At 47.4% G+C, this 27,091-nt stretch overlaps 1 protein-coding gene across 3 annotated transcripts in view; it reads left to right on the top strand.

Annotated features, from left to right (window-relative positions):
* Positions 1–27,091, top strand: part of FLOT2 (flotillin 2) — a 117,089-nt gene that overhangs the window by 25,227 nt on the left and 64,771 nt on the right. For all 3 annotated transcript variants that reach the window (XM_033921659.1, XM_033921658.1, XM_033921660.1), the window contains one exon: positions 9,736–9,826. In XM_033921659.1, coding sequence (XP_033777550.1) covers positions 9,736–9,826 — 91 coding nt within the window. The remainder of the gene's footprint in view (positions 1–9,735; positions 9,827–27,091) is intronic.

Raw genomic sequence — 27,091 nt, 5'->3', positions numbered from 1 at the left:
CAGGGTAGATTTTTTTTTCAGCTTTTTACACATGCAGTAGGGATACTCCAAAAATATTCCTAATTTTATCTAGGTTATATTCCTAAGAGGTGTTAAAGTATCATTTTGAAGTTTTTGCATTCTACTTAAGAGGCCTTTAGGTGTTTGGTTTATAGTAAGCAGTGAGTTGTATCTATCCATCCTGCAGCATCCTACATGACAGCATAGTCTTTGTAGGTTGCAGAAATCTTTCTACCACAAGGCTAGCTAAAAGTACAAGAGAATATACTGTATAAAGTTCAGTGTCTACTGCTGCAGGGATGTCAAACTCAATCACATAAGGGGCCAAAATCTGAAAAAAGGCTAAGTAGCGGGCTGAATTTTTATATTAAGATACTTAGGGGTCCTTTTATTAAGGTATGCCAATTGATTTAGCGTGTGCTAAATGCGCATCTTAATAAAAGGACCCCTTAGTCTTAGTAGAAGTATAGGGTTACAACCTCTCCAACCCCACGCCGCCTGCTTGCCTGATGAGCGGAGATCACAGGGGGGAGGGGGAGCTTAAAGGGAGATAAGTGAGGAGATATATCAGGGGGCTTCAGAATGAATGCACTTGTAAGTCAGCAAGAGGAGTTTAAACTGTATTTGGAAATGGACGGGGAGCCAATGAAGTGACTTGAGGAGAGGGGTAATGAGAGAATAGCGGCTCTCACGGAATATGAGTCCTGCAGCAGAATTTTGAACGGATTGAAGAGGCAAGAGACGGGTACGAGGGAGGCCCGAGAGAAGTATGTTGCAGTAGTCTTAAGCGCGAGGTGATGAGAGCGTGGACAAGGGTTTTGGTAGTGTGTTCAGAGAGAAAAGGATGAATTTTGGTAATATTGTAGAGGAGGAAGCGACGGGATTTGGTGGTTTGTTGGATCTGAGCAGAGAATAAGAGAGAGGCGTCAATAAGGTGAAAATATAAAAAAATAGCAACCTTAAACAGAAATAAAGCCAATAATAGCACACTTAGGGCTCCAGTACAGGTAAAGAGGGTCTGAGCTTCCTAATTCAGTTTTTCACGAAAATGAAAAAACAGAGGCTGCATGTTCTGCAACGGTAAACTGTGCATTAGAAAATGGACTCCATAGTGAAGAGACTTGTCTTTAAAAGAGCAGAGTTCTGACAAGGGAAGGCAGAATTACCGTATATACTCGAATATAAACGGAGATTTTTGGACCAAAAAAATGGGGGTCTCAGTTTATATTCTTAACTCCCACTCACTGCTGTCAGATACCTATACCCACTGTATCATTTCCTCTACCATAATCTCCCCAACCCCGAAATGTCCTGTATAAATTAGATTGTAAGCTCTTCTGAGCAGGGACCATCTATTGTATGTTAAAATGTACAGTGCTGCGTACGCCTTTCAGCGCTTTAGAAATAATAAATAGTAGTCGTAGGGTTTTCTGATCCGCCCCCCCCCCCCCTCCCGAACCTATTGCAGGCCTCTGCCGAGCCAGCCATGAGACCTGGTGATCCAGTGGTGGCTGGGACAGGAGGGATCCTTTCTACCTCCTGTCCCGGCCGATTCTAAGAATTTTTACCTCCCTCCCGCCTCCCCTGTGTACCTGTAATATCTCTGGTAGACCAGCGATGAATCGTGGCAGGAGCAACCTTCCTTCGCTCCTGCCCATATAGAGCTGCTAGCTGGATGAATAGTGGTACTACATAGCTTTAGAAGCCCTGCTTTTAATATACAAAATATACAATAGAATGCTTCATTGGTGTTGCTTGACTTGTCTCCTAAGGTTTCTGGGGGGGGGGGGGGGGGAGGGTCCTTTATTCCACTACTTTGATTTCACATGTTGGTCCTTTTTTTCCTAGAAGCTGTATTGGGGACTGGTCAAATAGAGATGAATGTTTTATTTTTTTTTTGATTGAAAAGCTTTTATTGAAAAACACTCCAAACAATACAGAACAATTGCACATGAAATGCAAGAACAAAAATACATAAAGCTGAATACCACACTCCAAAATAGCACACAGAATTAAAATCAACAGCATAGACATGTGCAAGTCCTACAAACTAATAAAACAATCTAGAATACCCACCAAAGCACAGCCAATATCCCCCCTCCTACCCCCCAGGGACAAAACACAATTCTCAATATGGTTGAGAGATAGTCAATTCCAAACAGATACCCAAGATTGAAAAGGAATATGGTTACAAGATCCCCCCAAGCATCGCCCATCTATTCCAACCCCAAGACTAACTCAAAGCCCCTGACCGAGATGAATGTTTTAAACTGTGATTCAATCTTCCTTTCAGAGTAGGGGCCCTTTGTCTCTTTACATAATCTTTTTGGCAGTGCTATGCAGTAAAGTAGACTTTTGCCATCAAATTCCCCTGTCTGTGGGAATAGTTGGATTTGAATATCCCTCTAATAGAACTACAATCCTAACCTAACTTTAACCCTGTTTGTTTTTTGCTTAGCCCAATGATGAGAGGATTTAGGAATTTTGAGATCAATATTTGTGATGCTTACCCTCTGCTAGTGCTTTTGAGGTCTTCTGCTTTGCCCCTCTTTTGGTGCTATGAGGTCCCCTTAGCACTTTTGATACAATTGTATCTGTGCCAGTGTATGCTAGCAAGTTTTGATTATTAGTGATGTTTTCTACCAATTTTTAAAAGTGCAAAACTGTTTCTCCCATAATCTCAAATGAAAAACAAATGGAACACATTTTTTCTGTGCACACTGCAAACCTATTTCAAAGAAAATTTCTAATGAAACACTCATCTAAGACCATTGAACTACAAAGGCCAGTCTCAAATTCAATTAATTCATGTACTTTTATATACTATACGTAGTTTCAAATTAAAGAATAGCTGCACAGATTATTGTCTCAAGCTTCCTATTTGATTTTGCAGTAAGAAAATTTCATTTACTGTTAATATGAGTGGCAGCATCATGTGAAATTGTCTTTCTGTTACGTCCCTTCCGGATTCCATATGCTAGGTGTTCAGTCCCAACCTGCAGTCCTGGTATTGCAGAAATCCACAACTTTTATGAGCACACGCTCCACCCCCTTAGTGCTAGGAAACAAATCCAGTTTCAATTTCTGCAAGCAATCTGTGCAGATGTCTCTTGCAATAGCTCTGCTTCTTGTTTTAATTTTTACTATTAAAGTTCATTTCTTGGTGGCATCAGTGGCTTGAGACCCCCTCCCCAGTGGTCTTCTTTCGGAGAAAAGGATGTAGTCCAGCAGTGCTGGACTGCAGCTTTATAGAGAAACTCTTGTGGATCTATGGAGCCAGCCTGCTGTGTGCCACCCTCTTGAAGTACCTGGGATCCCTTCTTGTGGAGTCTACTGGCCGTTGACCCTGTCAGAGGTTTCTAGCGCAGGCTGTGTGCATCTGGACAGAAACCCACCCGGGTTTCAAGGTGCAGGCTGCCTTTCCCGCCCCCAGCCGTGTGGCAGAGGATCCATGGGGGTGGAGGTTGTAGTCGATATCAGGACAGTTAGCGGTCCAAAGATCTTCCATTCTGGGCATTTGGTACTGTTTCTAAGGCAGAAAGTCCTTTATCTCCATTCAGCTGCTGTTAAAAACGCTGACAGGCAAAGGCACTACGGAACTGTGAGTACCTCCATTATTTCCTATGGGAACTTTGGGGGTGGGGGGGGAGCGGCTTATGGAACATTTTAAAAGTCATTTTTCACAGTTTCTATGAGTAGAGTTCAGGTCTCCCATCTCCCCAGTCCCCAAATTGCTATTTTTTATTTTCGTTTTTTATTTATTTTTGCCATTTTTATTGTGAATTCATGATGGCGGCCATCTTGGATTTTAAAATTGATCTTTTTTCTAACTTTTTTTTATTTCTGCATCAAAAACCCCTCAATTTGACTCAAAATAAATTGGGATAGGCTCCCCAGCGCAGACTGAATGTGGATATTGATGGCGCCGGATTAGTGATTTTGCATTGTGTGCCTTAGCGTGCCAGGGGAGGGGGCGGGAGCTGCGCACTTCACCTCCTCCAGCCTGGGTCCATGCCCTCTGAAGAAAATCTCACCCAGAGGCCATTCTGGAGTCTGGCGTAGTATGCCTGCATTCTGAATCTGAGGACTCTTTTTGACACAACGCGTGCACCTCAACAGAGCTCTGCCATGGTTGCGGAATGGCCTTTTCATCTGATTTTATTCGGCTCCTCTGAATGGCGTATCATCAAACCCTGCTTGTTTGACACAGCCAGTGGGTACGTTGGGGCTTTTGCAGTCTATGGCATCTGTGACGAAGACTCCTATTCGGAAGCTTTCTTGTGTGGCCGTGCTAAACCTCGATTGCAGTAGTTGCCATGCAGGATTTGATTCTTCTGTCTCCTGCCACTGTATTTAATTTGGATCTGACTGATGCCTTTGCTGAGACTGGTCTCATTGGCTGCCCTAAGCATCCAGATTTGGAGGTGCTACTCCTTCGTCACATTTTCTGTGGTTTCTGTCCACCTCTTTACGGCTGATGTTCTGAAAGAGCTCCATTTGGATGTTCCACTTTCTTGTTCTCTGGTTTCAGTCCTGGACCATTCTCCTGTGCTTTTTTCCATTCAATCCACAGCTACTGGGTCTGGTTTCAGAACAATGTGATCCCCGGAAAGCTCTTTTCGATCTGCGCTTTTATTACCTGAGCCTGAGGTAGATTCTGCCTTGGTGCAAGTTTTCCAGCACGCAACCCTCCTTAGTGATGGGATTGTGAGGTTTCTGGACTCTCAGGATCAGTGATGGAGGAGTGAGGTTTCAGGACTCTGAGGATCACAGGAGGCTGTTATGTTACAAAATATTATTTTCTAGCATCTTCAGTAGCCGATTGGCGGTGGCCATTTCCTTTATGGCACATGCCTGCCATTCCAGCCTGCACAATAATTATTTGTGGAGGTGCATGCCTGTCCTCCGCTGGTGCTGGTTTGAGTGGCTGCAGTGCCTGGCGCCCTTTATGTTCTCATTCAAGTTCTTAGTACATTTTCTGCAGGTGCAGTGTCTGAGCACTGAACTCTTTGGATCCGTCTTTGGATGAAAACGCTGCCTCAAGGATCACCTTCAGCGGCCATCTATTCAAGGGCCAGATTCTTGTTTGTATAGGTCTGGATGACTTCTACTCAGGTGTTGCAAATACCGCCCTACGTTGCTCTCTGTGAACCAGTTTCGCTGGATGTTGGGAGAGGTTTGTAGTTCTCTTCATTCCTCCTGCAGGTGTTCTCAGGGATACTCAGGTTTTTCTTAAGAACAGCCTTACTGATCCTTAATTGAGGACTTGAGCATAATTAGCTAAATTTATTCTTTATTGATAAATTGTTTTGCTATGATGGAAATGTATATGTATAATAGTTGCTTTATGTACAAGTTATGCTTGGCAATAAGTTTGAAAAATTAATAAATATCTAATATAAAAGGCTAAGCCGCGCATGCGCACTCCCATCGCGTGTTCCGTTTTCCGTGCGCTGTAGGGCACCGCAGATAGGAGTGCGCATGCGCGCGAAACACTCTCTCTCCTCCCCCAAGGCTTAGAAAATCTAAAATAATAACAGCGGCACCTCACCATGGGCGAGGAGTGGTCCCAGGATGTGCACAGCAGCGGCAGCGTGGAGCTGAACTACTCCTATTGCTTTGTCTGCGACGAGCACTACTACAGCGAGGGCTGCTTGGTTTTCTGTCGCCCCAGAGACGACGCCTTTGGCCACTTCACATGTGGTGAACATGGGGAGAAGGCGTGAAACCCCACCTCCCCAGTCCCTTTATGCATGTAAACTCTCTCACAGCACTCCCTGTCAGCAATTTCCTGGCATGAGCAGCTCCCCACTTGCCAACTATGTTTGGGGACTTTTTAAGTTGCGTGTATAGCACAAAGTGTTGAGTTTCCTTGGAAGCTTTTCCCATCCCTAGATTCTTTCAGATTGGTGTATCCAGGCAGATTGCTCTCAAGTAGAGCAGTCAGAGAGGCATGAAATAGCACTTTTCCCCACCAGCCACAATTACTGCATCTTAGATGGTTTAAAATAATTATAACGCTTGGTTAAAGTGAAGGAGGATAGCGTTCCGGTGCAGTTTGTCTCCCAACTCCTCGGGGATCTTGAGAGGAGCCGCCGACGCCGCGTCTTTCAACTGAAAAATATACTTGGCCGCCCGAAGCTCTCTCTCTCCCTCCCCCCCCAGGCGGATGTCAGCCGCGGCGGCCGAACCCGGACGGCATTTTAAAATAAAACGGCTAAGTTTTAAAAAGATGGTTCCCCCCCCCCACCAATGCCGGCGCAATACCTTTTAAAACCCTACCTCCCCCAGCTTTATGGTTAAGGCCTGGCTTCTTCGGGCAGCAGCAGCGTTTAAAATTCGCTGCTGTTGCCGGCTTCAGGCCTTCCTCTCTGGCGGGTCCTGGCTACTTCATGTTTTCATGAAGTAGACAGGACCTGCCAGAGAGGAAGACCTGAAGCCGGCAACATCAATTAATTATAAATGCTGCTGCTGCCCTATGAAATTGAAAGAGGAAAGGGAGCAGAAGGGGAGAGAATGGTAGGGCATGGAATTAAGGAGGAAGGTATGGGGGGGAGGAAAATACTGCACAGGAGGCCTACTGCTAGACAGGGGGAGCAGGAAGGAGGTGATGATGGACAGGAGGGAGGTAAAACAAAGGGAGAAGGGTTGCTGCTGGATAAGGTGAGCAGTGATGGGGTGGTGGAGGACACGGGGGAGGTATAAAGAAGGGAGAATGGACAGGGAGCAGGCAAGGGGTGGTTGTGGACAGCCAAGGAAAAAAAAGCAAACCAAAAGTTAGAAATACAGAAAGCGGCTAAGGAGAGAGAAAAAAAAATAAAGACAGACACACACACATATATTCTAGCACCCGTTAATGTAACGGGCTATAAGACTAGTATAATATTAATAAAAAAAAGAGCAGCCTTACTGGATCAGACCAATGGTCCATAAAGCACAGTAGCCTGTTCTTACCATGGCCAATCCAGGTCCCTAGTACCAGACCAAAACCCAAGGAGTTGCAACATTCAGTGCTACCGATCCATGGCAAGCAGTGGCTTCCTCATGTCTTTCTCAATAACAGACTATGGACTTTTCCTCCTGGAAATTTTCCAAACTTTTCTTAAAACCAGTTACGCTGTCCACTCTTACCATAACCTCTGACAATGCGTTCCAGGGCTTAACTATTCCCTGTAACTTCAAGTATCCCCTAGTTTTTGTCATTTTTGATGGAGTGAAAAATCGATCCACTTGTACCCGTTCTACTCCACTCAGGATTTTGTAGACTTCAGTCATATCTCCCCTCCTCCCCTCAGCTGTCTCTTTTCCAAGCTGAAGAGCCCTGACCTTTTTAGTCTTTCCTCATATGAGAGGAGTTCCATCCCCTTTATCATCTTGGTTGCTCTTCTTTGAACATTTTCTAATGCCGCTACCTCTTTCTTGAGATAAGGAGACCAGAATTGAGACGTATTGGTTAATGAAGATGTATCAACTGGCATCTTTATTTGAAAACTTCTTGGAACAATATTACTGACTCAACATGGCCACTGTTTCAGCACCTAAGTACCTTCTTCAGGAGTCTAAGGATGAACAAATAATAAACCGTTTTTACAACACACATAAAACATTGAGATAAAATGAATTGCATACAGAAAACCATGATACTGCAGATCTAAAACTTGTATGATCATGGTGACTTTAAAAAAAGCAACCTAGAATAGCTGTTCAGCAGGGGTGCCAGCAGCAAACCTCTGAAGAAGGTGAAGGAGAGTTAAATGGAAGGGGAAGGGGCAAAACTGGCTTTGTAGAGATGCAGATGAAGACGGGGTAAGGTATTGAGGTTGACTGGAATTGTAATGAGAGCGTGGGACAAGACATGGTAGAAGGGAAGAGAGGGAGTGTAGCAGAGGCAGGATGTATGTAGGAGCAGATAGTTATGTGAGTTGCTCCGAGTGCTCCTAAATAGCTAGACTACCTGCTTTATCCGAGGGGGTCTGTCTGTTAAGCTGGCTGGAGTGAGGACTCCCTCTAGCCTATGCATCAGCTACTTTGTTCTACAGTGATCCTGGTGCTTACCATACTTTGGAAGTTTATTTGCCCTTGTGAAAAATAGTAAAAAGCACTACCTAGAGACTTCACTATACTAAGACCATCTGGGTTTAGTTCTTGTCAGAGGCTCAATACATTTGGTCAAATGGTTTACATTCATTTTCCCTGGGAATTGAAAGAGACTAGTATATGGCCCAGTCTCCCTATACACCAAATAAAAAAAAAAAAGGCAAAAGTTGTAACTTTCTCAAACTGCTCTGTCCCAGGCAAAACCAGTTTTTTTTCATTGCCTTAATTTGTTGCATTCAGATCACATGATGAAAAAAGTAAAAGTTAAAACAGCCTAAATTTAACCTGAAAATCTTCCTCTCCTAGCAGAAACTTTTTTTTTTTTTTTTTAAACAGAAAGGTCAAATTATATTTGCAGATAGAAACCCAGTTCATGCTCATAACTTTTACTTTGTTACCAAAAGTGTGCCCCATCTTTCCTTATGGTGGCATGAGTGTTCTCTCTGGTAACTGCTTTGTGTGTTTGCTGTCCTCCTACCCTTATTTACTGCTGCTCAGACTGTCATTGGAGGTTATGACCATCCTTTGTCGCTGCGAGAATATTGAGACATCGGAGGGGGTCCCGCTATACGTAACAGGGGTTGCACAGGTAATACAGCACAAGCTTCCTAACTGTGTGTCTAATTCTCTCCTCCTTTATCTTTATCTATTTTGTGCAGCAACAGCAGCAGTGGAATTTCAAAAACAAAAAAACACTAACCTTTTTATTTTTCCTAGTGATAAATGAAACTTTGCAATCTTTAGTCTCCTCCATGCTCTGGTACTTGGCAGTATAATGCTTCTGCAGTTGTTATAGAGGTAATGTAGAGTGAGGGCTTCTAAAAAAGCTGTCATGATCATGGCAGCAGAATTGCTATCTTTGGTGGGGGGGGGGGGGGGTGGAACCTAGTAGTTTAAATAATGGTTTGCCCCATTTGTGAATATATTTCCCTTTTTTCTAGTGTCCATCTCAGAAAAGGCCTTACAGACATATTTACTGTACTATAAGTAATCCTGACCACTGAGTAGTAGAAGTTCATACATTCTTGTGAGCCCCATTATATACAATTTGTGTACATGTTATGCATCCCTAGCACCTTTCAGCAGAATGGGTTATGAAGTTCTGCAAAAATACTTGCAATTTGTGCTTAGAAGGCTTTTTAATGATAGTTTGGCATCATTTTATAACAGTCAATTTGACTATCTAAAATCTAGAAAAAGGAAAAGAATTTGGTTTTATAAAATTATGGACATGTAGCATTATCCCTTATCACTGTGGATGCAGAACTGTGGCTGATAGTTACAAACAAGATAATTAGAGTTGCATAGATCTGAAGCATTTCATCTACATGTTCAAAACCAGAACTCATTTGTGGACCCGTAATCTTGGTCAAAATTTCCTCAACTGAGCTGAATATGGAAATCAAATTTTAAAAACTGGAAGTGGGAACTTGGTCAAGACATTAAAATTTACTATTAAATTTGCAATTAAAGGAAATTTGCTTTGTGGTCTTAAACTTGGATATTTGACTGCATTAGGTGCTCACACTGAACATTACCTGTATACGCTCTGCAGCTAGCAAGGGTAGAAGGTGAGGGAAAGTGATGAGCTCACGTGTGTTACCTGGAAACGTGCAAATGTTTTACATTTTTTGGCAGGATTTCCCTAGAGATAATGACGTTACAGCCAAGGTGTGAGGACGTAGAGACGGCCGAGGGGGTAGCTTTAACTGTCACAGGTGTGGCACAGGTACAGTAATTCACAAAACCTCATCTTGGGGATGCATGTGTCTTAACTTATTTCCTCATTATTCTTCTGTCTTCTAAAAGTGACTCTTAACACTGGGGAAAACTCACTGTATTTTACATTAGTGCAGTGTTCTGTTAACCATTATCCAAATGTAACAAAAACAGTTTCTTTATTTGATGTTTACCTGTGGCCTTTCAGTTTCATGTTTTCACTGCTTTGCCAAAATTTTTAAAAAATCTTTTCATAAAGAATTGCACTGCCTGGTCTTCCCAAAGCCACCAGACTTTGCTCTAGGTATATATAGTATTTGATCCTAATTAGAGATGTAAAATTGCTGGAAATTTTGAAGTGATTGAAAATTTTTCCATTAATGTTTTTGGAAAAATGGACATTTTTGGTAAAATGTGCAAAATATTGTAAATGCTATTTAAATTTTGCTGCTTCAAAATACAAAATCAACTGTGTACAGCTCAATTAACATTCATATAAAGCCAATGCCAAATAGTTATTTAAATATACAGTGGTGCCTCACACAACGAACTTAATTCGTTCCAGGAGCAAGTTTGTTATGCGAAAAGTTCGTTATGTGAAACGCGTTTTCCCATAACAATACATGTTAAAAAAAATAATTCGTTCTGCAGCATAAAATATGCTAAGATGACATAAAAAAAGATAAATTTGTCAAAATGGTGAAAATGGTGGTCTTGCTGAGGCCAAACTCTTTGACGAGGTCACACTGTTTTACCCCACATTCACTCCTAATTATTTCCCGTTTCATTTCAACAGAAATCACCTTCCTGCTTTTTTTAGAAGCCATGATATATAAAAAATATTGAGTTTATCTTAAAAGGACGACTGCCGTGATACGTGCGTGCGTGATTTAATTCGTAATGAAGAACGATTGCCGCGATACGTGCTTAAGTTAAGCGCAGTAACTAACGACTGCCTGCAGTGCCTGCGCGGAAGGATGCAATACATCGGCAGCGATCGTGGAAGCTCGGGCGACTTCGTTGTGTGAAACGAAGTTCGTTGTATGAATCATGAAATGAAGTTCGTTGTGTGCAGCGTTCGCTGTGCGAGGCGTTCTTTATGCGAGGCACCACTGTATATCCCTTACTAGAGATCAAATCAGCCTATGAGTTGCTGCAGCCCAGACATCTGAACATACAGTATCTAAAGTTTTGCCACTTGAAAATTAGTGAGTAGTGTTTAAAAAAAAAAGGGGGGGAAAGAACCATTGATAACATAGTAAATTGTTTCTGACTTCAAATTAAAAAAAAAAAATTCTTTCTGCAGTCAGTGTTAACTAGAAAGAAATTCATTATTTTTTTGCACCTCTTTCCCTTAAATATCACAGTATGAATCCCTCAGTTCACTGGAAAACAATCTGCAATTTCAGCTTTATGTTGTAAGGGCACATATGGATGAGCCATGCTTTAACTGATGACTAATTTTAAATCTGTTCAGAGTTCAGACCACAGCAGTCACTGGGCGCTGGCTTTGAATATCCAGATCAGTCACTGACATAACACGCATGTGAATTTAGTTTTCAAGAGCTGTGCTCCCTTCATCAGATTAGTGAAGAAACAGCATATATACTCTAGGATTGATATTCATTGGGATTTAAGGGGACAGGAACGATTCCTTATTGCTTAAACCCTGCTCAGCAGACCATCCCTGGATATTTAGTGACAGCTGTACAATGCTATTGAATTTTCTCCCCTACTGCTGTGGCACTATGCAGTTTAGGCTGGGGTGGCCCATGAGTGATGTCAGGGAGAAACCAGCAGTCATGTGGGCACTGGCTATATTTGGTGCAAGTGCCTGCATAGCTAAGCAAGCAGATAGGACTGTCTTTTGTGCATTCCTGTTTAGATATGTCGGTGTTAGAAGAATATTGGCCAATGCCTGCATAACTGCTGGCTTCTTCCCGACACTATCCACGGACCACAGTGATGAGAAGGTGGGATATTCAGCATCACTGAGTGGGGTGTAAATGAGCTGGAGTCTCCTGCCTGCATAAGAACATAGAATTGCTATACTGGGACATACCCAGTATCCTGTTTCCAACAGTGGCTAACCCAGGTCACAAGTATCTAGCTAGATCCCAAATAGTAAAACAGATTTTATGCAGTGGGGTTTTCCCAAGCCATCTCAATATTGGCTTATGGACTTCTCTCTAAGGAAATTAGCCAAACCTGATTTCACCACATTCTCTAGCAACAAATTCCAGAGTTTAATTACACGTTGTGTGAAGAAATATTTTCTCTGGTTTGTTTTGAAGCCAAGTTTCAAGTTTATTAGCTTTTTAATATACCGACCATCAACAAATATCTGGCCGGTTAACAATAAAATTTAAAAGGGTAAGAGAGAAGAAAAATAAAATAATAGGTATTTAAAAATAAATAGAGTGAACATTAATGACATTAACTAGACAAACTTGAGAGTGAGGGTGAAAGGGAAAGGAGGGGAAAAGTTACATATTTGAAAAGAAAAGGAGAAAGTGGGAATGGGATAAAACGTATAGGGTAGGGTCGCTTTGTTAAAGCGGTTGGTTGCTTAAAAGAGAAAAAGAAATAATAAAAATTTAAGAAAAGGAAAACAGAAGGTAAGTCTAAACACAGCCGAATGCGTCACGAAACAAAAAAGTCTTTAGGCTTATCTTGAATTTGTCTAGATGTTGTTCATTGCGGAGTTGCTGTGGCAGAGAATTCTATAACGTTGGGGCAGCTACTGCAAAATTTATTTTCCGGGTGTAATAGAAGTCTTTTATGGAGGGAATAAACAGAAGCTTTTGATCACGTGCCCCCTAGTCCTAGTATTTGTGGAAAGAGTAACAAACGATTCACATCTACCCTTTCTACTCCACTCCACTCATTATTTTATAGATCTCTATCATATCGCTCCTTAGCCATCTCTTCTCCAAGCTGAAGAGCCCTAGCCGCTTTAGCTTTTCCTCTTAGGGAAGTTATCCCATTCTTATCATTTTTTGTCGCTCTTCTCTGTACCTTTTTTAATTCCGCTATATCTTTTTTGAGATACAGCAACCAGAATTGCATACATTATCCCAGGACAAGCAGGCAGGTATTCTCACTAGTGGGTGATGTCATCCGACAGAGCCCCGATACGGACATCTTGAAAGCATGTCTTGCTTGAAGAAACTTAGAAGTTTCGAGATGCCCGCACCGCGCATGCGCCAGTGCCTTCCCGCCCGATGTACCGGGCGTGTCTCCTCAGTTCTTTTCTTTCCGCGGAGCTGAGAAGTTCTCTTCAATCTGCGCTGACTGACTTTCAGTTTTTCTTTGCCTTCTTTAACCCGCGTTTTGGTTTATTTCTTTGAATTCACTTTACTTTACTTTAAAAAAAAAAAAAAGAGTTCAAAATTATTTCTTCCGGCGGTTCGGCCGGCCCGGCCTCGTGGCTGCGGCCTACCTCTTTCGACATTGCTGCGTCGATTTTCCGGCCTATGTCACGGCCAATCACCGGTTTTAAAAAGTGCAGCAAGTGCCAGCGTGCGATTTCGTTGACGGACCCGCATCGACGCTGCCTTCAGTGTCTTGGTCCGGACCACGTTCCGAAATCGTGCAGGCCTTGTTCCACGCTCACTGCGCGCTCGTTCAAGCGGCGTTGCTTACTTTGGGAATCGATGTTCAAGATGGAGCCTGCCAAGGATCTGTCTGCTTCTACATCTGCTGAGGTTTCCCCGGTTCGCTCGAAACCTGCATCGACGGCTTCCGCATCGGGCATCGTGAAGCCAGCATCGTTTACACCGGCTGCGGCTTCCAGTTCCGCTGCGGTGCCGGCCTCTGTCTCTTCGGTTCAGGTACCGCCTTCCACTGTCCCTCCCGTGGTCATCAAGGTGCCTAAAGCTACTAAGCAGAAGCACTTGGCCGCGAAGGAGCGCGATGACCGTGCAGGAGGACCCCCTTTCGGTGCGGATCCCTCCATATCGGCTTCGCTTCGATCCCTGCTGGAAGCTCAGTTTGTCGAGCTTATGCAAACTATGGGACCCCGGCTTATCGCCAACATTCAGGGTGAAGTCCGAGCACCGGTCCCTGAGGGCGGTCCGCCCCCTCCCCCTCCCCCTCGCCGTTCGATCTCGCTGCTCGACGAGGGGGATCGGCGGAGGGCGGCGGATACCTCCAGGAGGGCTTCCCTTCCTGATATGCCACCTTTAGAGCCCATTACTCCTCCGAGGCAACAGGGCGCTGGGACGGTCCCTGATATTCGGAGTCCTGGGCATACTGCATCGCAGGAAGAGTTCTTCCGCACTCCATACCAGACTTGGTGGCGCTGCGTGAGTCCGCGTCCTTGCCACCTCTGCGATCCACCGCTTCGAGCCCCATCCATTCCTTAGAGGCTTCGGGGGATCGTGCGATGCACAGAAGTTCTCGCTCCCCATCCCGGCACCGGGAGGGGCATCGTTCTCGTCATTCGTCTCGACACTCCTCACGTCATTCGGAAGTGTCCCCACAGAAAAAGATGCAACGTTTGGGATACTCATCGTCCGATGTTTCCCAACCGGAGGGACCAGAGTATGAGGAACCATCTACCTCTTATTCTCCATGCCGGTCTCAGCTCTCCCTAGACCCGGAGGCTTCCACTTCGTCTAGTCCGTCTCGGCGGCCGGCCTTAGCGGACCAATTGTCTTTCTCATCTTTTCTCCGACAGATGGCGGATGACTTAGATGTGACTTTGGATACTGGATCTAAATATTCTAAAGAGTATTTGGATACGATGCATTTGCCTCACCCTCCGGCGGAGACTCTTCGGCTTCCTTTGCATAAATTGCTGGACCAGACTTTCATGCGCTGTTTTGAGACACCGTATTCTATCCCTGCGGTTCCCAGCAAGCTGGATGCTCAATACCGCATCGTTCACCACAAGGGGTTTGAGGGAGCTCAACTTTCTCATCAGTCTCTCCTGGTCGAGTCTTCTCTCAAGCGTTCTCACCCTTCCCAGGTCTACGCTTCTGTGCCTCCGGGCAGGGAGGGGAGAACGATGGACAAGTTTGGTAGACGAGTTTACCAAAATTCGATGATGGCGACTCGAGTGCTCAATTACAATTTTTTCTTCTCTTCTTATTTGGATTTCTTCTTGCCGGTCCTCCGCAAGTTCGTCCCTTTCATCGATGCTGAAGCTCGTTTCCAGTTTGAGGAGGTGGTGGCAACATTGTCCCAGTTGCGGCTGCAGCTGATGCAATCCTCCTACGATGCCTTCGAGCTCTCGGCACGGGCTGCGGCCTGCTCAGTCGCCATGCGTCGCCTGGCCTGGCTTCGCACTATTGATATGGATCCGAACCTCCAAGACAGATTGGCTAATGTGCCTTGTGCGGGAGCGGATCTATTCGATGAGTCTATCGAGACTGTCACTAAAAAGCTTTCGGACCACGAGAAGTCTTTTCAATCCATTCTGCGTCCTAAACCTAAGCCTCAACAGTCTCGTCCATCTAGACCGCCTCAAATCTACCAGAGGCGTTATCAACCCAGACAGGCTCCCCTAGCGAGACAGCCTGCGAAGAGGCAGCCTCCACAGAAGTCTCAGCAGAAGCCTCAGATGCCGGCTGCACCCAAGGCCACTCAGCCCTTTTGACTCTCTTCCAGGGAGCATAACCAACGTTCTGTCTTCCCTTGTTTTTCCCATCGGGGGTCGACTCCACCATTTTTATCATCAATGGGAGTCGATCACCTCGGACCTCTGGGTCCTTACCATCGTAAGAGAGGGATACTCTCTCCATTTCCAACGGGTCCCCCCGGACCACCCTCCAAGAGAGTATCCTTCCAACTCGATGCAGAACGCTCTTCTTCTACAGGAGGCGCAGGCTCTGCTTCGGCTTCGAGCCGTCGAGCCGGTGCCAGTAGATCAGCAAAACCGGGGGTTCTACTCCCGGTATTTCTTGGTTCCGAAGAAGACGGGCGATCTGCGTCCCATTTTGGACCTTCGAGTCCTCAACAAGTTTTTGGTCAAGGAGCGGTTCCGCATGCTGACCCTTGCCTCTCTCTACCCCCTACTCGAGCAGAACGATTGGTTATGCTCTCTGGACCTCAAGGAGGCCTACACTCACATCCCGATTCATCCGGCCTCCCGCAAGTTTCTCAGATTTCGGGTGGGACATCTCCATCTGCAGTATCGAGTGCTTCCATTTGGCCTTTCCTCTTCGCCCAGAGTCTTCACGAAGTGTCTGGTGGTGGTGGCCGCTGCACTCCGGAACATGGGTCTTCAGGTGTTTCCATACCTCGACGACTGGCTCATCAAGGCCCCGTCGGCCCCAGAGGTCATTTCGGCGACCTTGACCACGATTTGTTTTCTGCAGAGCTTGGGCTTCGAGATCAACTTTCCCAAGTCACATCTTCAGCCCACCCAGACTCTCCCCTTCATCGGGGCGGTCCTGGATACCATCCAACTTCGAGCGTTCCTCCCTCCTCAGCGCATGGAGGCTCTTCTTCTACTCTGCCAGTTGGTGTCTTCTCGCCCGTCCATCTCAGCGAGACACATGATGGTCCTCTTGGGTCACATGGCATCCACAGTTCATGTGACGCCTTTTGCCAGACTACATCTCAGAATTCCTCAATGGACCTTGGCATCTCAGTGGACTCAGGTCTCCGACCCATTGTCCCGCCACATTGTAGTCACTCCTGCTCTACGGCAGTCTCTTCTTTGGTGGATGACCTCTTCGAATCTATCCAGAGGTTTGCTGTTTCACTCTCCTCCCCATCAGAAGGTTCTCACGACCGATTCATCGAACTATGCATGGGGAGCTCATCTGGATGGTCTTCGCACTCAGGGGTTCTGGACCAGTGCGGAACGACTCCATCAAATCAATCTTCTGGAGCTCAGAGCCATCTTCAATGCTCTTCAGGCTTTTCAACATCTGCTTCACGACATGGTGGTCCTAATTCGCACCGACAATCAGGTTGCCATGTATTATGTAAACAAGCAAGGGGGCACGGGCTCGGCCTCCCTTTGCCAGGAAGCTCTTCGAGTCTGGGATTGGGCGGTCCGCCACAACACCTTCCTCAGGGCTGTCTACATTCAGGGGAAAGACAATGTCTTGGCAGACAAATTGAGCCGTCTTCTTCAACCTCACGAATGGACACTCAATTCCAAACCCCTTCATCAGATATTTGCACAATGGGGGACACCTCAGATAGACCTCTTTGCAGCCCCCCACAACTTCAAACTGCCTCAGTTTTGCTCCAGGATCTACACTCCTCTCCGCCTCGAGGCAGACGCCTTTCTACTGGAGTGGGGGAATCGCTTCCTTTATGTGTTTCCTCCCTTTCCTCTCATTCAGAAGACTCTGGTCAAGTTAAGATCAGACCGTGCCACCATGATCCTGATTGCGCCTCGGTGGCCCAGACAACCTTGGTTCTCCCTTCTACTTCAACTCAGCAGCAGGGAGCCAATTCTTCTTCCAGTGTTTCCTTCGCTGCTTACTCAACATCAAGGTTCACTGCTTCATCCCAACCTGCAGTCTCTCCACCTGACAGCTTGGTTCCTTTCAACATAACCCCTCACCAGTTCTCTCAAGCTGTGAGGGAGGTCTTGGAGGCTTCCAGGAAGCCTGCTACTCGACAATGCTATTCCCAAAAATGGACGAGATTCTCGACCTGGTGTATTTCCAATGCTACAGAACCTCAAAAAGCTTCTCTATCGTCTGTATTGGACTATCTTCTACACCTGTCCCAGTCTGGTCTCAAGTCTACCTCTATACGAGTCCACCTGAGTGCTATTGCGGCTTTCCATCAGCCTCTACAGGGGAAACCTTTGTCTGCTCATCCTGTGGTTTCCAAATTTATGAAAGGACTTTTTCATGTCAATCCTCCTATCAAACCTCCTCCTGTGGTTTGGGATCTCAATGTTGTCCTGTCTCATCTTATGAAACCTCCGTTTGAACCTCTCAAAACGGCTCCTCTTAAGTATCTCACCTGGAAGGTGGTTTTCCTGGTGGCCCTCACGTCAGCTCGCCGAGTCAGTGAGCTTCAGGCCCTAGTGGCAGATCCACCCTTCACTGTATTCCATCATGACAAGGTGGTTCTCCGTGCTCATCCAAAATTCTTACCTAAAGTGGTCTCTGAATTTCACATCAATCAATCCATCGTGCTTCCAGTGTTTTTTCCAAAGCCTCATTCTCATCCTGGGGAATCTGCTTTGCACACTCTGGACTGTAAACGTGCTCTGGCTTTCTACTTGGATCGCACAAAGCCACACAGAACTGCACCTCAACTTTTCGTCTCCTTTGATCCAAACAAGTTGGGACGACCTGTATCGAAGCGCACCATCTCTAACTGGATGGCGGCTTGTATCTCTTCCTGCTATGCCCAGGCTGGATTATCCCTTCCCTGTAAGGTCACAGCCCACAAGGTCAGAGCAATGGCAGCCTCTGTAGCCTTCCTCAGATCGACACCGATTGAGGAGATTTGTAAGGCTGCCACTTGGTCCTCGGTTCATACCTTCACCTCTCATTATTGTCTGGATACTTTCTCCAGACGGGATGGACAGTTTGGCCAAACTGTATTACAAAATTTGTTTTCTTAAGTTGCCAACTCTCCCACCATCCCATTGGGGTTAGCTTGGAGGTCACCCACTAGTGAGAATACCTGCCTGCTTGTCCTGGGATAAAGCAATGTTACTTACCGTAACAGTTGTTATCCAGGGACAGCAGGCAGCTATTCTCACGTCCCACCCACCTCCCCTGGGTTGGCTTCTCAGGCTAGCTACCTGAACTGAGGAGACACGCCCGGTACATCGGGCGGGAAGGCACTGGCGCATGCGCGGTGCGGGCATCTCGAAACTTCTAAGTTTCTTCAAGCAAGACATGCTTTCAAGATGTCCGTATCGGGGCTCTGTCGGATGACATCACCCACTAGTGAGAATAGCTGCCTGCTGTCCCTGGATAACAACTGTTACGGTAAGTAACATTGCTGTATTCAAATACAAGGGCATTATAACATTTTCATCTTTGTTTTCCATTCCTTTCCTGATAATTCCTAATATTTATTTGATTTCTTAGCTGCCGCCACACACAAAGCAGAGGGTTTCAATGTATCCTCAACAATGACATTTAGTTCCTTATCCTGGGAGGTAACACCTGAATCATGTAACTATAATTTGTGTTCCTTTTTTCCACTTGCATCACTTTGCACTTGCTCATGTTAAATGAAATCTGTCATTTTGACGCCCAATATCACAAGGTCATCTTGCAATTTTTCACAGTCCTCTTATAATTTGAACAACTTTGTGTCATCAAATTTAATTCTCACTAGTTATTCCCATCTCTAAATCATTGATAAATATGTTAAAAACGAAGAACACTGTGGGGTGGTCTATGCCACAAGGGCAGTCCTGCCTCCCACAGAAGTGGACCTTGATGCGACGACAGTCAAGTGTTGTGGAAGAAAAAAGTGGAACCAGATCTTGGACTTTCAGGAGTTTAAAATGTCTTCGGGTCACGGAGATCCTGTGGGGTTGGAGGTAGCTTGAGCCAAGACACTAGTCTTCTTTTCCTGCCTGCAGCACGCCACACGATCCAGAAGTCTTCCCCCGATGTCAGAGCCGACATTGAAGGGAAGGCTTTGTGTCAGAAGCACAGAAGAAAAAAAAAAGAAGATTCACACCCCTAACATATCCACAGAGAACAGATGATGCCTAAAGGCTGTTAAAAAGCAATCCTCTTCCAGGGCCTCACTCAAGGCTGGCGTGTAGCGTTACTCTGCTTTGGGCACCTCTGCAGAGTCGAGGGTTCCACTAGTGTTCCCTACACTGCTTGTTTGACTAGATTTGCATGCAGTGACTGGAGACGGATTGATGAATGTGTGCTTGGAGTGCCAGCCTCTTCTCTCCCTGCAGGCTTTATGATAATGTCCATTCACCAGGAGGATATTCGGTACTCTCGTTTTGGAGGGGAGAAGAGATGGTAAGAAAGGTAGTTTTTACGTCCAAAAAAAATTCTTCTGTTCCATTCTCTGTTTAGGGATACATTGCCAAGCCAAAATAATAATTAAAATGCTGAGACAAAAAAAAAGAAAAGAAAATATCTTCCCAACTAAACAATCATGGTACAGCATAGCTGTAAATTTAAGTCTCAGATTCCATAAAAGCATTAGGCAGCTTCTAAGTGCATTTGGCAGCATAACTGGACATCGCAGTAAATTTTGCAGCATAACTGGACATTGCAGTTTTATTCCAGTTTCCAGTGTAGCCTCCTTGATAGAAAAATAAGTCTCCAGACAACAAAGATAAAAAACGGAATTTATTGACTAAAATATGTTAGCTTTGGGAAATGTATGTAGCAGATGTCTTTGTATTGTGTTCAAAAGAAAAGGAGATGCATTTCTGTTTTTATTTCTACAATGTTGAAGTATTTGCTGACCCTTGCTGTGGCTGTTGGGGATCCCCAAGCACCGCCAGCAGAGGACCTCCTCTAGAGACGACCAGAACTCCCCTCCACCAAGCACAGCAGTCGCTGGCAGCATCCATGAGCCACTGAGGTGCCAGCATCTGTGACTCAGGGACTCTACTGCTGCCTGCCAAACTTGACAGAAGGGAACCCCGGCCAATACTCAGCTGATGAGGACCCCCAAGCTGTCAGCTGAGGACTTCCTCTGCAGGAAGTCCTCAGCTGACAGCTCAGGGGTCCTCATCAGCTGAGTATTTATATTTTATATTTACGTTAGAGGCTCTGGTAGAAACCCGTTTACAAACTGTGTATTCTTCCCAATTAATATTTCCAAATTAATAAAGTGCCTTTGCTTATTTGTAAATGGGTCTCTACCAGAGCCTTTAATTCAGTAGCATAATTAAATGAAATAACTACTTCTGAAGTTTATAGGGACGGACGGGAACGGATTTGATTCCAGCAGGGATGGGCGGAGACAGGTTTGACTCCTAGCGGGGATGAATGGGTTTGATTCTACTGGGGACGGGTTTGATTTCTGTCCCCGCTCATCTCTCTACACTGTGTCCTGCAGGTGTGAGTGCTTTTTCCTCCTGACTGCAGGCCTAGAGTGTAAGTGTGCAGGTGCATCCCACTCTAGGACTGTAAAACTAAGGTGTGTGTTATTCCAAAAATAAGCCCTTGCATAATTTTTGGGGTAGGTCTTAATATAAGCTTTACCCCAAAAATAAGCCCTGGTCCCTGGATTTGCTGGCAGCAGCACTTCCCCCTGCCTCAACCCCCGCCACGCAGCCGAACCCCTAATGACCCTCCCATCTTTTCATCTCTCCCATCCAAGCCTCGCCGACTGCAAGACCTACAAAAAGCAGCGTTAGCACTCTAAATAGGCTGCTTCACGGCCTTCTCCTGCCGGGGCATCGCCTCTGCTGCATCACAGATGATGTCATCAGCAACACAACACATGGAAGGATCCTGTGGGAGAAGGCTGCAAAGCAGCCTGTTTAGAGTGCTGCCGATGCTGCTCTTTGCAGGGAGGTATGTAGGTTTCGCGGTCAACAGGGTTTGGATGGGAGGGAGAGATAGAAGAATGGGAGGGTCAGCGGGGATTTGGCTGCGTGGCGGGGGCAGGCTGCTCAAGGGTTCTGCACGGAAGGGAGGGATAGAAGCTGGGCAAGGGTTCTGCTGCACGAGGGATGGGAGGGAGGTTCTAGAAAGATTCTGTGCACAGTGCAAGGGTTCTGCTGCACAGGAGGATGGGAGGGAGGGATAGAAAAATGCTGCAGAGCAAAGGCACAAGGGGATGGGTGAGAGGGGAGGAAAGATGCTGCAAATGTGGGGGAGAGAAAGGAAAGAGGAAGAATTGGGGTAGAGGAGAGGAAGGGAGAGATGATCATTGTACATGAAGAAAATAAGATCTAGTGTGTTTTTTGGGCTCAAAATTAATGATACTCTTATTTTCGGGGAAACACGATAGTAATTCAGTATGACCACATGTGTGCTAGTGCACTCTGCTGTGAGACTGGGGGAATAAAATGGATATGAGAGGAAGAGAAGGGATGAAGGAGTATTAAGAAGAGATGGGAAGGGAAAAGGGTAAAATAAGAGGTAAGGGGAGCAAGGATAAATGGAAGGGAATTTGCCATATGCACACCCCTATCTCATTTTCTCTGCGAGACGGTGTCAAAATGGCAGATAACTTTTAATGTGAACAAGTGCAAAGTGATGCATGTGGGAAAGAGGAGCCTGAATAGCTATGTGATGCTGGGTTCTGTGTTAGGAGTCACTGCCCAGGAAAAGGGTGTAGATGTCATTGTTGAGAATAAGTTGAAACTCTCAGCTCAATGTGTGGCGGCAGCTAAGAAAGCAAATAGAATGCTAGGAATTATCAGGAAAGGAATAGAAAACAAAGATAATGCCCTTGTATTGCTCTATGGTACAGCCACATCTCAAATACTATGTGCAGTTCTGGTTGCCATATCTCAAAAAAAGATATAGCAGAATTAGAAAAGGTACAGAGAAGGATGACTGAAATGATAAAAGGGATGAGGCGACTTCCCTATGAGGAAAGGCTAAAGCAGTTACATCTCTTCAGCTCAGAGAGGAGATGGCTCAGGGGTGATATGCTAGAGGTCCATAAAATAATAAGTGGAGTGAAAATCGCTTGTTCTCTGTTTCCAAAAATACTAGGACTAGGAAGCATTCAATGAAGCTACTAAAACAAATCAAAGCATTCAATGAAGCTACTAAAACAAATCAAAGAAAATATTTCTTCACACAACTTTCATTAAACTCTAGAATTCATTGCCAGAGAAAGTGGTGAAATCAGTTAGCTTAGCAGGGTTTAAAAAAGGTTTGGATAATTTCCTAAAAGAGAAGTCCATAGGCAATTATTGAGATGACTTGGGGAAATCCACTGCTTATTTCTAGGATAGGCAGCATAAAATCTGTTTACTACTTTGGATCTACCGTATTTTCACGCATATAACGCGCGCGTTATACGCGTTTTTACCTACCGCGCATACCCCTCGCGCGTTATATGTGTGAGCGCGGTATACGAAAGTTTTCAAACATAGTTCCCACCCCGCCCGACGCCCGATTCACCCCCCCAGCAGGACCACTCGCACCCCCACCCCGAACGACCACTCGCACGCGCTCCCACCCGCACCCGCATCCACGATCGGAGCAAGAGGGAGCCCAAGCCCTCTTGCCCGGCCGACTCCCCGACGTCCGATACATCCCCCCCCCCCCGGCAGGACCACTCGCACCCCCACCCCGAAGGACCGCCGACTTCCCGACAATATCGGGCCAGAAGGGAGCCCAAACCCTCCTGGCCACGGCGACCCCCTAACCCCACCCCGCACTACATTACGGGCAGGAGGGATCCCAGGCCCTCCTGCCCTCGACGCAAACCCCCCTCCCCCCCAACGACCGTCCCCCCCCAAGAACCTCCGACCGCCCCCCCAGCCGACCCGCGACCCCCTGGCCGACCCCCACGACCCCCCCCCCCCCCTTCCCCGTACCTTTGGAAGTTGGCCGGACAGACGGGAGCCAAACCCGCCTGTCCGGCAGGCAGCCAACGAAGGAATGAGGCCGGATTGGCCCATCCGTCCTAAAGCTCCGCCTACAGGTGGGGCCTAAGGCGCGTGGGCCAATCAGAATAGGCCCTGGAGCCTTAGGTCCCACCTGGGGGCGCGGCCTGAGGCACATGGTCGGGTTGGGCCCATGTGCCTCAGGCCGCGCCCCCAGGTGGGACCTAAGGCTCCAGGGCCTATTCTGATTGGCCCACGCGCCTTAGGCCCCACCAGTAGGCGGAGCTTTAGGACGGATGGGCCAATCCGGCCTCATTCCTTCGTTGGCTGCCTGCCGGACAGGCGGGTTTGGCTCCCGTCTGTCCGGCCAACTACCAAAGGTACGGGAAAGGGGGGTGGGGGGGTCGTGGGGGTCGCCAGGGGGGTCGCGGGTCGGCTGGGGGAGCGGTCGGAGGTTCTTGGGGGGGGCGGTCGTTGGGGAGGAGGGGGGTTTGCGTCGAGGGCAGGAGGGCCTGGGATCCCTCCTGCCCGTAATGTAGTGCGGGGTGGGGTTAGGGGGTCGCCGTGGCCAGGAGGGTTTGGGCTCCCTTCTGGCCCAACTACCAAAGGTACGGGGAAGGGGGGTGGGGGGGTCGTGGGGGTCGCCAGGGGGGGTCGCGGGTCGGCTGGGGGAGCGGTCGGAGGTTCTTGGGGGGGGCGGTCGTTGGGGGGGAGGGGGGTTTGCGTCGAGGGCAGGAGGGCCTGGGATCCCTCCTGCCCGTAATGTAGTGCGGGGTGGGGGTAGGGGGTCGCCGTGGCCAGGAGGGTTTGGGCTCCCTCCTGGCCCGATATTGTCGGGGAGTCGGCGGTCCTTCGGGGTGGGGGTGCGAATGGTCCTGCCGGGGGGGGGGTGAACGGAGAGTCGGGACAGCGCACGGAGAGGCGGGGCAGTGCACGGAAGTCAGGGGGGTGAACGGAGAGTCGGGACAGCGCACGGAAAGTCAGGGCAGTGCACGGAAGTCAGAGGGGGTGAACGGAGAGTCGGGACAGCGCACGGAAAGTCAGGGCAGTGCATGGAAGTCAGGGGGGGGTGAACGGAGAGTCGGGACAGCGCACGGAGAGGCGGGGCAGTGCACGGAAGTCAGGGGGGGTGAACGGAGAGTCGGGACAGCGCACGGAGAGGCGGGGCAGTGCACGGAAGTCAGGGGGGTGAACGGAGAGTCGGGCAGCATGCGCGGTATAATCGTGAGCGCGTTATACCAAAGTTTTTGTGCTTATCATCGTGATTTCTGCGCGCTATACACGTGTGCGCGTTTTATACGGGTGCGTGTTATTTGCGTGAAAATACGGTAGTTAGGTACTTGTGACCTGGGTTAACCACTGTTGGAAACAGGATATTGGGCTTGATGGACTTTCGGTCTGTCCCAGAATAGCATTTCTTATGTTCTTATGACTGGAGGAAGGTATGTATGGGATAATATGTTTTACCCATGGGAATCATGTTTGCTGCCACATTTTTCCTGGTATGCCCTTTCCCTAAACTCCACCCCCCACCCCCACCCCAACACAGTACTGAACAAATCTCTCCTAAGGAAGTCCCTCACAGTGATCTAAAATACCTTATGTGACCCTTCACATTCCTTTGGATCAGGGATCCAAAACTTTAATTTACATAGACAGCTTTGCTTTATTGCACATAGAAAAAAAAGTAGAGAGATTTGGACCTGCTTTTTCTGCAGACCAGCATAAGTTAATCTTACAAGTGGGTATATATCTCATCATGACCAGCAGGTGGAGACTGAGACAAAACTTTTGGAACTATACATATCATGTGACCCCTCCCTAATTACTTCAGTCTTCTCTCAGTCTCCAGCAGGTGTGGTGAACTGAACCCATCTCTCTTGGTAGGGCTGTTAGAATTTGTTTAGGAATTTTCGTCTCTTTTTGTTGCCGGTCTGAGCTTGGGTGAACCCTGTTTGGGGGTCTGTCCGACCTCAAGGGTGTCAAACCCGGCGGGTCGCGAGCTGGGTCCCTCCCTCCCTCCCCAACATTTTTCTAGAGGCGCCTCAACAGTAAGCCTTACCCCCTGGTGGTAAGGCATATTGTTTAGAAAGCCAGTGGAGTCTGTTCTGTGGGGGAAAAAAAAATCCTGAGGTAGTGCCGGTCTGAAGGGTTGCTTTCCTTTTAAATTTGCTGTAAATTACAGTATTTTTCAACTAACCGGCACTTTTCTTCTAGCTAGGTTGCGTATGGACCAATTGAGCACTTCTCAGGGGAAGAGGTGCACAATTTGGTCTAGAAGCGAGGCACTTGCAGTCGGCCTGAAAACAGCTGTTCGGGCCAATGCAGTGGAGGAGCCTCGTCAGCAGCGGGTGCCAGCATCCAGGGCTCCCCACTGCTAGTGTCTCGCGAACTGGCAGCGGTGTGCAGGGAAGCCTTGGCTTCCCCTGCTGCCCATGGAGGGATTTCTTCAGCTGCCGTCGGTGCAGCTGGGGATTTCTTATCAGCTGTTTTTTGACTCAGCTGATGTCGACTTTGCCTGCTTTAGCTTCTCAGCTTCCCAGCCGCTACAGGCCCTGGAGGGTTTATTTTTGGCGAAAACTTTGCCATTTTTGCACAGTAAACCCTCCATTTGCTCTGCCACCTCAGGTGACCTTCCCCCTGTCTTGGAAAACAGGGGCAGGTTTCTGCTGGGACTCCTGCTTGGGCAGGTGGTCCCGGGGGGCTTTTCCCCTGATTTATTTTTTAATTTATGAAGAGCTTATTTTCAGGCCCAGGGGGTTTCAGGGGAAGTTGTGCCCCCCTCACCCTCTGAGGCCCCCCACTACTATTTTCACGTCCCCTCCTCCTGGGATGGGTTGTCAACCTTGCCAAGAGCTGGTTGGCCCCCTTGCAGCGCCTGGAATATCTTGGGGTTGTGTTCAACACCTCCTTGGGGAAGGTCTTCCTCCCAGAGGCCCGGGTAAGCACATTACCATCTCAGATTTGCTTGCTTATGGCATTCTAGTGTCCTCAGGTGCAGGATTTCCTCCAAGTCTTGGGGTCAATGGCGGCTTCTCTTGACGTGGTGAGGTGGTCATGTGTCCTCTTCAGTATGCTCTGCCTCAGAGGTGGTTGCCCCAGAGCCTCAGTCTAGATGACCCTGTTCCTCTGCGGGGCTTGGCTCGCTGCAGTTTTCATTGGTGGCTCCAGGCCTTTCATCTTGTTCAAGGGATGAGCCTGGATCAGCCACACTGGACGGTGCTTCTCACGGATGCCAGTTTTCTCGGTTGGGGAGCACAGTGTCTAGGTCACTCAGCTCAGGGAACCTGGTCCACAGAGGAGGCATCCTGGTCGATCAATGTTCTGGAGACCAGAGCCATCCGTCTGGCACTGCTAGCCTTGCACTCTTTCTTGACGGGCAAGTTGGTCCGGGTTTTGTCAGACAATGCCACGGCGGTGGCCTACGTCAATCGTCGGGGCACCAAAAGCACTCAGGTGGCATAGGAGGCGGCTCTGCTCATGCTCTGGACAGAGTCGCATCTTCAGGACATCTCGGCCTCCCACATAGCCGGAGTGGACAATGTTCAAGCGGACTTCCTAAGTCATCACGTGTTAGATCCCGGAGGGTGGTGTCTAAGCCACGTGGCCTTTCAGTTGATCGTGCAGACTTGGGGTTCAGCCCTTCATGGGCCTGATGGCCACAGGGGTCAATGCCAAAACACCCCGTTTCCTTCAGTCATCGCAGAGTAGGTCAGGCCAAGGGTCAACAATGGCCAATGGAGGGGCTGTTGTATGTGTTCCCTCCGTGGCCATTAGTGGGCAGAGTTCTTCTCTGCATTGTTTATCATCCGGCCCTGGTGGTTCTGGTGGCTCCGGTTT

Source organism: Geotrypetes seraphini, chromosome 15 (genome assembly GCF_902459505.1).
Source record: "Geotrypetes seraphini chromosome 15, aGeoSer1.1, whole genome shotgun sequence".
In the NCBI taxonomy this organism is placed as follows: Eukaryota; Metazoa; Chordata; class Amphibia; order Gymnophiona; family Dermophiidae; genus Geotrypetes; species Geotrypetes seraphini.
This window is presented reverse-complemented; position numbering and strand designations above follow the sequence as displayed.